The following is a 14,740-nucleotide window of genomic DNA, read 5'->3' as shown; positions in this document are numbered from 1 at the left end:
CCTATACATCTTTGGCAACTGATGGTGGAACATCAGTCCTAGTTGATACTTGAACTCTGCTTACTGGAAGTTTGATTATATGGTTATGACTTATGAAAAATATGTGGCTATGCCTACTTTTGCACCTTTTTTTTGTGTGTCAGTAGAATTAGAAAATGTGATATTAATTTTGCATCTTCTGTGTATTGCAGTAAAGCAGAATATGATAACAGTTAAACAAAAGTAACACTTTTATTGTTTATTTCAAGTAGAATAATCAAATTGGGGTGATTTTGATATTTTTTTATAAGTTGTGGGTTATAAATCATGTTTCATGGTTTTGAAAAAGAACACATCCAAATATGTTGCAAAAATTATACGAATTTTTATCTCATATAGCAAAGGTTAATACCTTATTTATTTTAAATAAATACCTTTTTAAAAAAATTATATTCCATAGCTACCTTTTGATTTTTATAGCCAAATATCTATTTATGGTTACCTCCTACCCTTAAGCCATAAAATACACTTTGTATTATTTTTCTCTCTCATTCTTTTAGATTTTTCTTCAGCCTCTCTCTCAACGCTTTGTATAATAGCCAACGAGTTCTCTCCGACTCAAAGCAAATCCCTTCAACCACTTCTACTGCCCAATCCCTCGAAGCTCACTGTAGCGTAACTGAATACAAAGATTCATGCTTTGCTAGCTTATCAAAAGTAGCAGCCTCAAATATTACTGACCCAGAAGCGCTATTTATCCTTTCTTTAAAACTTGCTAAAGATTCTCTAGTCAATTTGTCTTGCTACAATAAAATTGGTCCAAATTGACCAAAGAACCTAAAGTGCTACACGCTCTTAAAGTATGTGGGAGTGTATTTGACGATGCAATAGAAACGAGAACAGTCACGTTTCGAGTCAGAATCACGACCCTCTCGACGAGAAAATATTAAGGTTGTTCTTGAACAAAGACGACAGAGTTAGGGGCTGAGCAACTTGAAGATTCTGTTACCTTTTTTTAATTGTATTTCAATGTATCTCGCTGTATTTCCATGTATTTCATTGCCTTTTTTTCATTGTATTTCAATGTATCCCGCTGTATTTTATGTATTTCAATGTATCCCGCTGTATTTTATGTATTTCATTGTATTCACTGTCTCGCTATATGCGATGAATGTATTCAATTTTTTTTAATTAATATAATTTATGTATTCAGATGTATTATATAATTTCTCTGAAGATTGCTATGTTTCCGTGGAGAATCTTTTCTATAACTGAAAATAAAAAATTTGTGTGTTATAATTGAGTTTGTTGAGTTATATTAGGAGTCTATTATGTTAATTGATTCACTTTTCGTTTAAAAACAGTGTAATCCCCTATTTTACGTCGTGAATACAGTTGAATACAATAATCTGTCCAGCTGTAATCCCATGTTTCACGCCATGAATACAGTCGAATATAATAACTGATTAGCTAAACTTTCTTGATTCACGCCTATTTTTGCTACTGTATTTATGAATACAGTAGCTTAAATACATCTAATACATCTTATAATAAACAGAAAACATATCTACAATTCGTAATATAACAAATGGTATCTATAGATAGCCAATTACCACTAAAAGATAGTGCTTTATGAAAATTTCTCAAAATTATAACCAAACACAACTTCAACTTCAATTCAAATTTTAGTGAAATTCCAAATTTGATTTTTTTTTTGGAATTCTATGTCCAAACGCTTACTAGATACTCCCTCCGGATCACAATAAGTTACAAGTTTCTTTTTAGCACGTCCATTAAGAAAATGCTAAATTCTATACAAAAATACCTAGTATAACTAAAATGCCCGTATTAAATACTGGCCACATAGTTATAGTGAGGAGTAAGAAAACTTTTTAGGAATATGCACATAAGGGTAAAAAAGTAAAACAAATTGAATTTTTTCTTGATTACTTAACTGGACAGTTATTTTGAACCAAAATAAAAAAGTAAACTGGCCACTTACAGCTTGTTTGGATGGTCGTTACCTATTGTATCATATCGTATTGTTACTTTAAATACGATATTTGTTTTGATTGTTACTTAAATTTTATTGTATCGTATCGTTAAATCCGTCGTTACGTAACGACGAAATGTGCCACTTTATGTAACGACCGATTTGGTGTGGTTGCGTCGTTATCTTGTCTTTTTCTCTCATCTCACCCTTAACTATTATTAAATTATTTTATTTTATCATTTACCCTACCTTTTTTTATATTAATTTAACCCGTATCATAATTTATCTTTATAATATTACAAATTTATTCTTTATATTGTTAATGTATGATATCATGAAACAACAGCAAATGATACAATCTATCCAAACATTGCATTCATCAAACAATATAGTACAATACAATACAATACAATACGATAAGATACGATACATTATGAAATGACGTGTAATAACCATCCAAACAAGCTGTTATTGTGAACGGGAGAGAGCAGTCCATCTGATGAAAGTAAGGTGGAGTTAAAGTCCACTAAATCCGGAATTACTAGAGTAACCCAATATAGGCAAATAGAGAGGGCGTTAAGTGTCAATCTCAGCGCAGTGACATGGTCCGGGAATCCCACTTCAACCAGAAAAGATTACTAAAATACTCACTCTCTCTCAGTTATAAAGGATGGCGGAGAATTTGGGAGAAGACGTAAAGTAGAGTGTTGAAAAACCTGAAAGCTCTTCCTTGTCTTGTTTTGACACTCTTTTGCTCTCTCCACATTTTATAAAAGCTCCATTGCTTCTTCTTCCTCTTCCGCTTCACTCGCTTTCGCAGGTATTTTCCTCAACTCTCTTTCTCTTCCTCTTCATTCATGTATCAAATGGCGTTGTTGCGCATTCTTCGTCGTTAGTTTTTTTATTTTTTTATTTGTTTTTTTTGGATCTGGGTTTCCCCTGTTTTACAGCCAACTTGTTGATAGAAATTATTTTTAATATAGTCCATTTTTGTTTTGGAACAGAGTGCTCTGTTTTACTGGTCCTAAAGATGGCGGCGAACTCGTCCCCACAGCCGCAGTTTATGACAAACACTGCAAACAAGAACCTTTCCAATCAGCCACTGATTGATGATATCGAATATGATCAGATTGTTGTACCCGATGTCAGTTTTTTACGAGTTTTCTCCCCCTACACCTTTAACTTTTCTCCGAATGTGTTGTGTCTTTTTCTGTTTTGTCTTATGTTAAATATTTCTTTTTCACACTCTTCTCAAAACTTCTATCCTAAAAGAGAGTGACAATCTAGAACCCGAAAAAAAATGAGACACATCAATTCTTTTACAATTTTTTTGGAATAATCGCATTTAAAACTACACAAAACTATTATAAACAGTAATTAATTAAGAATTTATTATTTTAAAAAGAGTATGTTTAACTGCTCAAATTAATACATATGCCATATTCCTATAAACTGTTGTCAGCTGGAGCTATGAACAAGCAATGTTACTTGAGAGTAGAGATAATTGAGTTTTCTTTATTTTGATTTTATATCTTATTTTGCAGATAATTTTTGTACTGTGCTTATGTTTTTCATTGTTGGATATTCCGTATTTTAGTTTGCCCGGTTGTGAGAAAATTTGTAGGACTGGTAGATGGAAAGTTAACAGCATCGTGATTTCTTTCAATTTTCAAAGGGCCTTTAATATACATGCCTATTTTTATCCTTCCCATTTTAAAGTACAAATTACAGATCTATTTCTGTGGTTTTGAAGATGGTTTTTACTTTGTGTAGTTGCTCTGTAAATTTTAGGTTGGAAAGTGAGGATTCTTGTCTTTCTTGCATAGGACTTTTATTGTATAGGACTTTCACTTTCTTTTTACTAGTTCCAAGTTTACCACTTTCATTTTGCTGTTTTAACCATTAACAATATTGAGGTCTATCGAAGATAGACTCTCTGCCGCGTACATCCTACCATTCCCAAACCCCACTTGTGGGAATTCACTTGGTTTCTTGTTGTTGTTGTTGTAATAACCATTGACAATATTCATTTGCTGGCTCCTAACCTTTTACCATTATCTGAACTCTATATGATACTTTTTTTTTGTAACTTCTCTTTGCCATCCTATTTTTATTGATCCTATTTTATTACATCTAAATATGTTTCCACCAGAAATGTTTTAGGAAATCGTCTATGCTTCTTTTCTTTTCTTTTTTTCTTTTTTGTTGTAGCTACTTACACTGCCCAGTTACCAGTGCACCCAATGATGTAAAATCTCTCAATTCAATGACTAGAGTAAAATCTTAATTTAAGATGACGAAATTTGTTAGAAGTTACTTATTAGTAATAACATGTTCTCTGCTTGATATCTTGCCATGCAGCATATCTTTCCAATTCTGGTTCAGTGCAAGCATGTGACAAGATATTTCGCTGGAGTTCTTTTGTGATCTTACTAATTTCCATGAATTCTCTGTCATAGTTCTACTTTGAGTGATTTTGTTTCTTATATAGTGAAGAATAAAAGCTGGTAATACTAAATCCTGTAACCCGTTGTCTCCTCTCACATCATGTCTAGCTCTTCAATGTATCTGGTGTGGCTCTTGTCCGTTACATACAGCTGGAATTAGTTGCTTCATTTTGTTGGAGTACGTCGGTATATAATCCGTGGTGTCAATCAATTGATGAATGTCCTTGTATTTACAGAAGAAAAGCTGGAAGAACATATTTTCATATGTTGGTCCTGGTTTCCTTGTTTGTATTGCCTATATCGATCCTGGAAATTGTAAGTCTTGGTGATGAATTTGGATTTACTAATCACTTATTTTATTTCTGTATGTAACCTTTTTCTTTTCTCTTTACAATGTGCTCTGCAGTTCAAACTGATTTACAAGCTGGAGCTCAATACAAATATGGGGTGTGTATCTGTGTTGCTCTATCTTTCATAATCAAGTGTGCAGATGTCTATAGTAATCCTTAGGGTACAACTATAATTCATTTAGAAATTCTTCTGCAGAATGAATTTTTTCTGAGATTTCTAATACCTTTAATTGAACCGTAATGTATTAAACACCAAGTTTCTTCCAGATTCAAACTAGTCTTCAATCTCGAATAAACATGTAAGGCCTTGTTTTATCTAATAGCTTGGTAAATAAGGCGGTGGGATTTTTTTTTTCTTCCAACCTTTAAGTGATAGGGGAAAGTCACTCATCTTTGTCAGCGGCATTCTCCTTTCTATCTATCTTGAATTGAATTATGGAGGTGCAATTACTTTCTTACTCTTGTGTATGTGAATCCTAAGAAGTCCCTTACGAGCTGTTCCTCATCTTTTCATTTGTTCTGTTAATCTACAATCTATGTAACAAAGCTCTTACTTGTTTTGCAGTTGCTTTGGATAATCTTACTGGCGTCCTTTGCTGCTCTTGTGATCCAATCCTTGGCAGCGAATCTAGGGGTGGTTACAGGTTCATGATTTTGGATTAGTTGATATTCTTGTCAGTCTAAGCAGTAGTATAGTGGTGATAACAATGTACTCGCTTTGTTACAGGGAAGCATTTAGCAGAGCATTGTAGAAAGGAGTACCCAAAGGTGCCAAATTTCATCCTATGGATCATAGCAGAAATCGCTATTGTGGCATGTGACATTCCTGAGGGTAAGCGGTTCCCCAAATTTGACATAATGTGAACTTCAAATCTTTCTTGATACAAATTCATTAGTTGACCTCTTTCTTTCTTTCTTTCTTTCTTAATTCTGACATGTGCTTGTTTAAGTAGAAAGAGTAATTAGAATATGCAGACTTTCAAGGAAAGGAACGAATCATTTCTCATACTGAAGTTATTTAAACTCATTCATGTCACAAAGGGCCAGTAACTTTAGTTTAATTATCTATCAGTTGCGTGAATGACCAGTCCAACATAAAGAAATAAATTATGGAAAAAATAATATTAATTCATGATGGTCATTTGTTCGTCATTCCTTGTTTGACATTATCTCTTTTGCTAGTTTTACCTCTTATTTCAATTTTGCATTGTCGTCACTACAAGTGTCCACATGGTTGTATGAGAAAAAGACTGGTTCCATAGTTTGCATAGGTTCAAGGAAAGCAAAAACTCCTCTCTTGCCGAAGTAATTTTTTAAACTTGCTCACCTAGGGCGAGTAACTTTAGTTTAAGTGTCTAGCAATTTATGTGAAAGGCCAATCCAACCTAAAGAATTAAATTGTGATTAAGAAATGGGAAGCCTTAGTGACCATTTGTTGGTTATTCCCTCTTTGTAGTTATCTTTTACTTCATCTTTTTATATATTCCACTGCCTCTATTCTATTTCAAACTGGAAAAGTATATCTTTATGCACTGCCCATGCGATAAATGTTTGACAGAAAAAAGTTGGACAAAATGCTATTTTCTTCAGCTATACAATTTGTGGTAATAACATGCCCAACATGGTTCTTTAGGACGTCGATTATTGACTAGTTGTACTGCAAAAGTAGCTGTAGATTATCAAAAAATTGAAAGGGCCGAAATAGCTTAGCATCTTCAGCATGTTGAAATTGGAAAATATCTGGTTATGAACTATTTATAGCTTAAGCACAATGTGGTCTCATGTGAAACGCCACTGTGGTACGGAGATATCAGAAGAAAAGTAGCTCTTCCACAAGTGGGCGAATGTCAAAATGATATGCCTGAGATCACTATTAATCTACTATACACCTTATGGGGTGGTCACCTTCTTAAAGTGGAAGGCAGAGTCAAATATTGTTCTAGTTATATTTCATAAAATATTGATATAAGTTATTTCTAGCTCCAATCTGAGTAATCCATCTAAACTGGAGTAAAATTTTTGTTAACATTTTCGCTTTCATTATGTTTTCACTCATTAGGTCCATCATCCACCCTCTCTGTTGTTTGAACTTAAGTTTCAGCTCTTGCAGTGGACATCTAGTGCATTTCATTTTATTGTAGTGTTCTTTCAATTGTGCAGTTATTGGGACAGCATTTGCTTTAAACATGCTGTTCAGAATACCAATATGGTGTGGTGTGCTGATCACAGGGCTGAGTACTTTGGGTCTACTTCTATTACAACAGTATGGGGTATGGATATATCATTCACATGTGAAATCCCATGCTCAACCATTACTAGAACATAGAGAGTCTATTTAAATAAAATTTCTGTTTCTCCTATCATTCTCGCACTGATTTAACTGACATGAACTGCATTGATATTACAGGTTCGGAAACTTGAATTCTTGATTGCATTCCTTGTACTTACCATAGCTGTATGCTTTTTTGTGGAGCTTGGATATGCAAAGCCGGAGTCTTCAGAAGTTCTCCATGGGCTTTTTGTTCCTCAACTCAAAGGGAGTGGTGCAACTAAGCTTGCTATTTCCCTACTTGGTGCTATGGTTATGCCGTAAGTTCAGACGGATGTTCTCTATACTATTTATGGGATATTGATTCTACTGTTGTTATGTTGATAATTTCACTTTCTGCAGGCACAATCTTTTCCTCCATTCAGCCCTGGTGCTTTCCAGGAAAATTCCTCGATCTGTCAATGGCATCAGAGTATGTTTCGTTTTGAAAGACCTCATATTTCTTCTAATCCTTATAATGCATTAGCTTAATAATGCAGTGTCTGCACACATCTAACTAAGAAAATAAAACATAGAGAGATTTTGAATATCCTTTGTTTGTCGATGTTAGCTGTGAATCATGTAGCATCGTTCTAGCATTGATGCTTAGGGGTCATATCATGATACTATAAACTTGAATAGTCATTTTGTCTGCAATATGTTGTCAGTCCCTAGTTTTATATCAATAATTTGTTAAGCCACTTGTCACTTTCTTTTTCAGTTCACTAACTGTGTGGTTAGGCAAGTTAATGCTTGAGTTGGGTGGTGAACAACCTATAAATTGTATGGGTTACTCCATATGACATTGTTTGACTTAAAGAGCCCTCCTTTCTTTTTCAAAAAGGACACCCTTAACGTTTTAACCTTGTAATCTTCTTTTTATTTAGCACTTCTATATATGATTATGTTATAGGTTAGCTTGTTTGACATAATTAGTGAAATAAATAATTTACAGGACGCATGCAGATATTATCTAATCGAAAGTGGTCTGGCTTTGATGGTGGCATTTCTTATCAACATATCAGTTATTTCAGTCAGTGGTGCTGTCTGCAATTCCTCAACTATGACCGCAGATGACCGGGAGAAGTGTGAGGACTTAGACCTGAACAAAGCCTCTTTTTTACTCCAAGTATGTGATATCATACTGTCAGATAATTTCTATTCACTTAAATTCTACGTTTTTCATGCTTTTTATAATTTTGTAAGTCTTCATGACAATGTTCTTTTTACCTTTACTACCAACAGAATGTTTTAGGGAACTGGAGTTCCAAGCTATTTGCAATTGCTTTACTAGCATCGGGACAGAGTTCGACAATAACTGGGACATACGCCGGGCAATACGTTATGCAGGTGATCTCATGCTATATCATTTCTCTCATCATTTCTGATATTCTTGTTAAACATGTGAAAGCATAACATGATCATCTATGTTCTACTTGTGTTAAGATCTAAAACAAAAATATTTTGCAATGTATCTGTGTCTTAAATGTTTAACATAAGGGGATTGCTCTTATTCGAAGTACATGTTACCTACTTGGGATTTTTCAAGTGGTAATAGTTTAATACATACCATATTCCTTTCTTGGGATTACCTCGTTTTACAGAGAGGCCAATTTCCTAATTTATTAAAGAACTTGAGACACTGCTCAGTGAATGTTGTATCTTTTACTGTATCCTAAAACTAGGAGAGAAATGAGGCTCTATAATCTATAACTGTTAGTTAAATCAAATAAGTGCTCTGTTTCGAGAACCCGTGTAGGTTTATCGAAAGTTGGTGCTTGATTGGTGGACTTTCATGATTAATATAGGTTCAATGTAAAATCAAAGCTCTTTGTATATCTGGCGTAGGAGAGCCACAGCGAATGTCATAAACTTCACAATATCAATGATCAATATCTTAATTTAAGTGGTGTAAAAAGTTAAAATATTCAAAATTGGGCAACTAATATTTGTTTCTTTAGTTTACACTTCTATTTTATTGTTTGTGTAGGGTTTTCTTGATTTACGGCTGAAGCCATGGATAAGGAACTTCTTAACTCGTAGCTTAGCTATAGTCCCAAGTTTAATTGTTTCACTTATTGGAGGCTCTGCTGGGGCTGGAGACTTGATCATTATTGCTTCGGTAAAGTATCCTTACTCGAGCTTTTCATACAGTCCTTAGAAAACTGGCCATCATGTGGAATTTCTTTTGTGTTATGAAATTGAATAATGTAAAATTTACAACTGGCTCGTCTGGTTTTCGACTTGCCTGATCTTGGCCTATGTTCCCTTTACCCTCAAAAAATTAAGAGGCGGTCTGAATCCGTTTGATATTGTGGATCTAAGTTTAAGACCACCACCATTTATGCCAGTTGTTTTTAAATGTTACACTAAAATATTAATTGATCTTTTTATAGGGACTGTCACAAGTTTGATAATTAACATTGAAATTGATCTCCTTAAAAGGACCATGGGTAGGACTGACCACAGACTGGCTCGGAGTGGAACAAACATGTGCATTTTTGAGCTGGCACAACTCGATTGTCATTTTCTAGATGTTTCTATTCTTACCATACAATCTTGGAACACGATTATATAACCTTAATAGAGAAGATGAAAAACTGAGCAGGTAATGTTCTTGAGAACAAGAGTCGAGACATACTTAGTTGAAGGTTTAACAAGCCCAAATTCTTGGTACGTGTCCTTGAGTGTGTTTTTATTTCACCAGTTATTAAAACGGGGTAAGGGGGTTTGGGGCTTTCCCGCGGAGTTAATTCTGACCCACAGAGTAATTAAGAGAAGGTTTTTGCTGGAGTTGATTCTGACCTTCCTGGAACTATGCTATATCTTTTTAAGATCTCATAATGTTTCAGAGCCCTCTCTCCTTTTTCCTGGTTGCTCAAGTGGCTTATCTCTCTGCTCCGCCCAACTCATTTTCCTAGTTGCACAATGAATCTTTTACTTTTGATTGGTTCATTAAGAGGAACCTTACAGACACATACTTGCTGTATAGCTACCATCGGTTCACTAGGTACTAAATTTGGTATAGAATACTAACAATAAAGTTTATTGCTAATGATGCAAACATGTTATAAAATTGAGGTTGCAGTTTTTACACAGCTGACAATGTTTCATGCTATGTTCTAAATTGTTTATGTTAATCCAACTATATTATTTGTATTCTGCAGATGATCTTATCTTTTGAGCTCCCCTTTGCTCTGATTCCATTGCTCAAATTCACAAGCAGTAAAACCAAGATGGGTTCACATGTAAATCCAGTTGCGGTGAGAAATCATCCTGATGCACTTCTTTGATTCCTGTTTACATCCCTAGCACCAATGACAAACTGCAGATTTCATGTATAAAAGTAGTAATGAAAATAATATAACTTAAAACGCATAACAGCTAATTCCAAGAGTGTTGCAAGAATGCCTGATTTTACGATGTCAAGGTTGGGTCAACTGAAGCAGATCCGTAGTCTCTATTAGTGCAAAACTCTTTCTCTCTTGATCAGGATAGTCAACTTCTAATACAGAATCTGCAAATATGAATGGCAGAACTGCAAAACGTTGATTTTATTTTCATGAGGTTTATTTGTTGCATTGTGCATGTTTATGCATTTTATCATAAGTTTGCATAGCATCAAACTGAAACACATTGGGCATCAGGAAGAAACTTGGGAGTTCAACAGTAGGACAACAGGCTCTTTTTTCCTTGCGAACTATGTTAGGCCATAGTGGCCAATCACCTTTGTATTAGTATTTTTAAAAATCTATCAGGTGTATATGCAGTCTGTTCTATGCCTATGCTTTGACCAAATAGTTTTCCCTGCATTGTTGATTTGTTTTCTTTGTGTAGCTAATTTCTTATCTCGTGCAGTAAGCGCTTCCAATTGTAAAAGTACTAGCAAAGCTGTCCAACCTTTGCTCCACATTGACTAAACAATTTTTGTGCTTAAAACTTTTTTCAGGTTTCAGCAGCAACCTGGGTTATTGGCACATTAATCATGGGAATAAATATATATTATCTAGCAGAGAAGTTGGTTACCTCTCTCAAGGATAGCCATTTAGGAAAGGCGGTTAAGGTTCTTTGTGGAATATTAGGCACCTTGTGTTTGTTAGTTTATCTGTGCAGTATCTTGTACTTGGCTATCCGAAAAAATAAGGAAAGCACGCACCTTCTGGCGCTTACAGGGCAAGAAGGTTTACAAGTTTCTGAATCAAACAATCTACCTAGAGAGGACATTCTGCGCATGCAGTTGCCTCAGCAGAGGACCACTAATTGACATGTTCATCGCAGGATTAGAGGTAGATACTGTTGTGTTGTGTACAATTCAGCTAGAACTCATTTCATCTTACCTGTTGTCCTTGGGCATTATTGCCAATGATCCATAGTTGTAATGTTAGAATTGGTTTTACCCATATAGACTTTTATATATAGAGAGCTCTTGATGCCTCGTGACAGGCCAAATATGAGAATAAAATTAGCTCTATTATCTTTATTTCCTTAGTCTTGAATTTCTCTGATTTTCTTAATGTTGAATTTTGTCATAGTTGAATTCCTTAATTTCATTGCTAAACTTGTTTAAGGTGATGTCTTGTGATGATAAATTTTATGTTATATGTCACATAACCAACATAACTTACGCGATACTCTTATTATTTGACTATTATTGGACTTATCGATCTGACTTGCTTGATGATTTTTAATTCCGACTTTTTTTGTAATTAAGATAATTAAAGGACTAAACGAGAAGCAAGAACAGAGTATTAGATGGTAATTAAGATTGGCTTCCTGTCTTCCATCTCTTACTCTCTATTTAACCAAGAATTCAACTGTACATGCTGACAAACAGACAAAGTGATCTCTGTCTAGGTAATTTCTTTCCTCTTTAATAAATTGAAGTACAGCTTCCTCATCGGTATAGATAATTAATAAATTGAAGTACAACTTCGTGTTTTAATATAGTATAGATAATGATAGTATTTTCAAAAGTCTTGAAAAATAATTTGGGGAATGAGTAGTTAATGGCAAGCGTAAAATAGGAAAAAATGATTGTCTTTCTCTTGATTTAGTATAGTAGACAAATAAAAGTAAAAATAGTATATTTTTAATATAATAGACAAATATAAGTAAACGGAAGGAGTATCTCATTAGGGCTAAAATAGTAAATTAAATATAGAAAGTGTTGACATACAAGTTGTCTAGCACATGTATACTGTCATGGGCTGCTTTCCAGACATGCCCCATGACCCCTTGGCCGCGCCCCATAGCGGCCTAGCAAGCCTCACAATGCCTAGCGCCATGGTCGGCCCCGTGGTCTTGGCTGCGCCAAGTGACAAGCGCGCATGCGCTTCTGTCGCCCCACCGATGCCTCTCGCCAGCGCCCAAGGGCTGGCCAATGACAACAGCGCCGCGCGCCCTGACAATGCCGCGCGCGCAGATCCTGATGCCTCGCCAGCGCCCAGCTGCAGGCCCATTCCAGCAGCGCCTCGCGCACAGACCCTGATGCCAAGCACCAGTGACCAGCCTCAGGCCAGCACATCAAGTGTCGCGCGCGCCCACAGCAACGCGCGCGCAGACCCTGACCCGCAAGACAAAGATGCTGCCATCGGACTTAGTTTTACCTTGTAATAATCTAAGTTCTTTTCATTGTAATCATAGGCTAGTTTTCATCATTTTCATTTCAGTGTGCTTCTACAGCTTTATTAGGGCTAGTCTTGTAATGTTGGTTTATTTTTTTTAAGCATTATTAAGGGGGACCAAACAATCAAACATTTTCAAGCAAGCATTTTCTGGTGTCTCTCCCCCTCGACACCGCATCATTGTAATCAACATTTTCATTCATCAATAAAATCATCATCATCATTCAAAACCCAATTCTCTCTCAGCTTCCGCAATTTGCTCACGACATTGGTTTTCCCGCACGGCACTGACAATCTAGTCTAGCGTGCGGCGAGGACCTCATTGGCGGACAGCAACCGCACTGACATCGGTTGCTTAGCCTTACGTTGCCCTTGTTGACATACAAGTTGTCTAGCACATGTATACACATGTACTACATCATAGCTAGCACATGTATATGAGTTGTATAGTAGGTGTAATACAAGTTGTGTAGCACATGTATACACATGTACTACATCATAGCTAGCACATGTATATGAGTTGTATAGTAGGTGTAATTAGGTGTATGACAACTAATAGATTAGGTGAATTAGTATTATAAATAGGCCTTGTAATCTTCTCTTCTAGATATGAAATATAGAACTTCTTTGGTTTCTAACATGGTATCAGAGCATTGAAGTTTTTTCATCAGTTTGTTGTTGAGAATTTTTTTTCCCGGTTCGAATTATTTTTGTTCAGAACAGTCTTTCGCTGCTTTGATTCTATTTCACTATTTTCGGCCATTTTTTGTCCCGGCCGCTTCTTTACAGAGTTTTCTACTCACTATTCCGACCAAAGTAGTACTGTCAGAATTTTTTTTTCCCTGACAACTTTCATTTTTCAAGATCACTGTTCCGGGACTGTTCACTGTTCAAATATTACTATTCACTGTTCACTGTATAGTTCAAATATCACTATTCACTGTTCACTGCACTGTTCAAATTTCACTGCACTGTTCTTGACTATTTGATTCTGCTATTATTCGGGTGCACGATGACTGAAACGAAACCTACCGTTGATGTCATTCCGATTATGTCCAAAATTACGGAGAATAAGTTCATGAGTTCCAATTACATGGATTGGAGTAAGACGATCCGTCTCTATTTGTGGAGCATCGACAAAGAGAACCACTTGGTTGATGATCCACCCAAGGATGAGACTAAATCAGTCTGGTTAAAGGAGGATGCAAAATTATTTCTCCAAATCAAGAATTCGATGCACAGTGAGGTAAATGATCTAGTTTCTCATTGTGATTATGTGAAGGATCTAATGGATTATTTAGATTTTTTGTACTCTGGCAAAGGAAACTTGTCTCGCATGTATGATGTGTGCCAGACATTTTACCATCCATCCATGCAAGATCGCTCTCTCACCACTTACTTCTCAGAGTTTAAGAAGGTGTATGATGAGCTTAATGTTATATTGCCGTTTAGTCCAGATGTGAAGGTACAACAGGCTCAGCGTGAATAACTGGCGGTCATGAGTTTCCTTTCTGGTCTTTCTCCCGAATTTGAAGGGGCCAAATCGCAGATTTTATCTGGGATTGCTATATCTTCCTTGAAAGAGGCCTTTACAAGAGTGTTGCGTACTGAAAAATCTCATCCAGGTTCGACAGCCACGATCGATAGTGGTGCTCTTCTTAGCCGCGTCCAAAAGAATAGGAGTCATAGTAATCGCAATCGGAGTAGCGATAGTCGAGACCTAAAGCAAGGGGAAGTTGAATGTTTTTATTGTCATGAGCTCGATCATACCATACGTTATTGTGTGAAGCTTCAGAATAAGAACAAAAGATCTCAGTATGCCAACATCGCCACTTCCGAGACTATTTCACCATCTCAGTCATCATCTCCTCCTATCAATACTATCCCCGAGTCAGGTAAAACCACTAAGTGTCTCCTCTCTTCGTCATCCAAATGGGTCATTGATTCTGGTGCCACAGATCATATGACAGGTAACTCTAAACTCTTTTCCACTTTTCATTTACATACCCAATGTTCCACAGTTACTTTAGCCGATGGGT

At 35.8% G+C, this 14,740-nt stretch overlaps 1 protein-coding gene across 2 annotated transcripts; it reads left to right on the top strand.

Moving 5' to 3' along the window:
- Positions 1-2,773: 2,773 nt before the first annotated feature.
- Positions 2,774-11,557, top strand: LOC107797051 (metal transporter Nramp6-like). 2 transcript variants are annotated; one of them, NM_001325626.1, is given in 16 exon segments: positions 2,774-2,792; positions 2,977-3,116; positions 4,656-4,734; positions 4,826-4,866; positions 5,335-5,413; positions 5,497-5,601; positions 6,930-7,039; positions 7,177-7,358; positions 7,441-7,510; positions 8,033-8,206; positions 8,323-8,427; positions 9,068-9,199; positions 10,245-10,340; positions 11,027-11,253; positions 11,255-11,300; positions 11,303-11,553. In NM_001325626.1, coding segments are annotated over 15 exon segments (1,599 nt in total). In that variant the 5' UTR covers positions 2,774-2,792; positions 2,977-3,002; the 3' UTR covers positions 11,342-11,553.
- The last annotated feature ends 3,183 nt before the right edge of the window (positions 11,558-14,740 follow it).

The sequence above is a fragment of the Nicotiana tabacum genome, chromosome 6 (assembly GCF_000715075.1).
Source record: "Nicotiana tabacum cultivar K326 chromosome 6, ASM71507v2, whole genome shotgun sequence".
In the NCBI taxonomy this organism is placed as follows: domain Eukaryota; kingdom Viridiplantae; phylum Streptophyta; class Magnoliopsida; order Solanales; family Solanaceae; genus Nicotiana; species Nicotiana tabacum.
The sequence above is the reverse complement of the archived record's forward strand: the minus strand, read 5'-3'. Positions and strand labels throughout refer to the sequence as shown.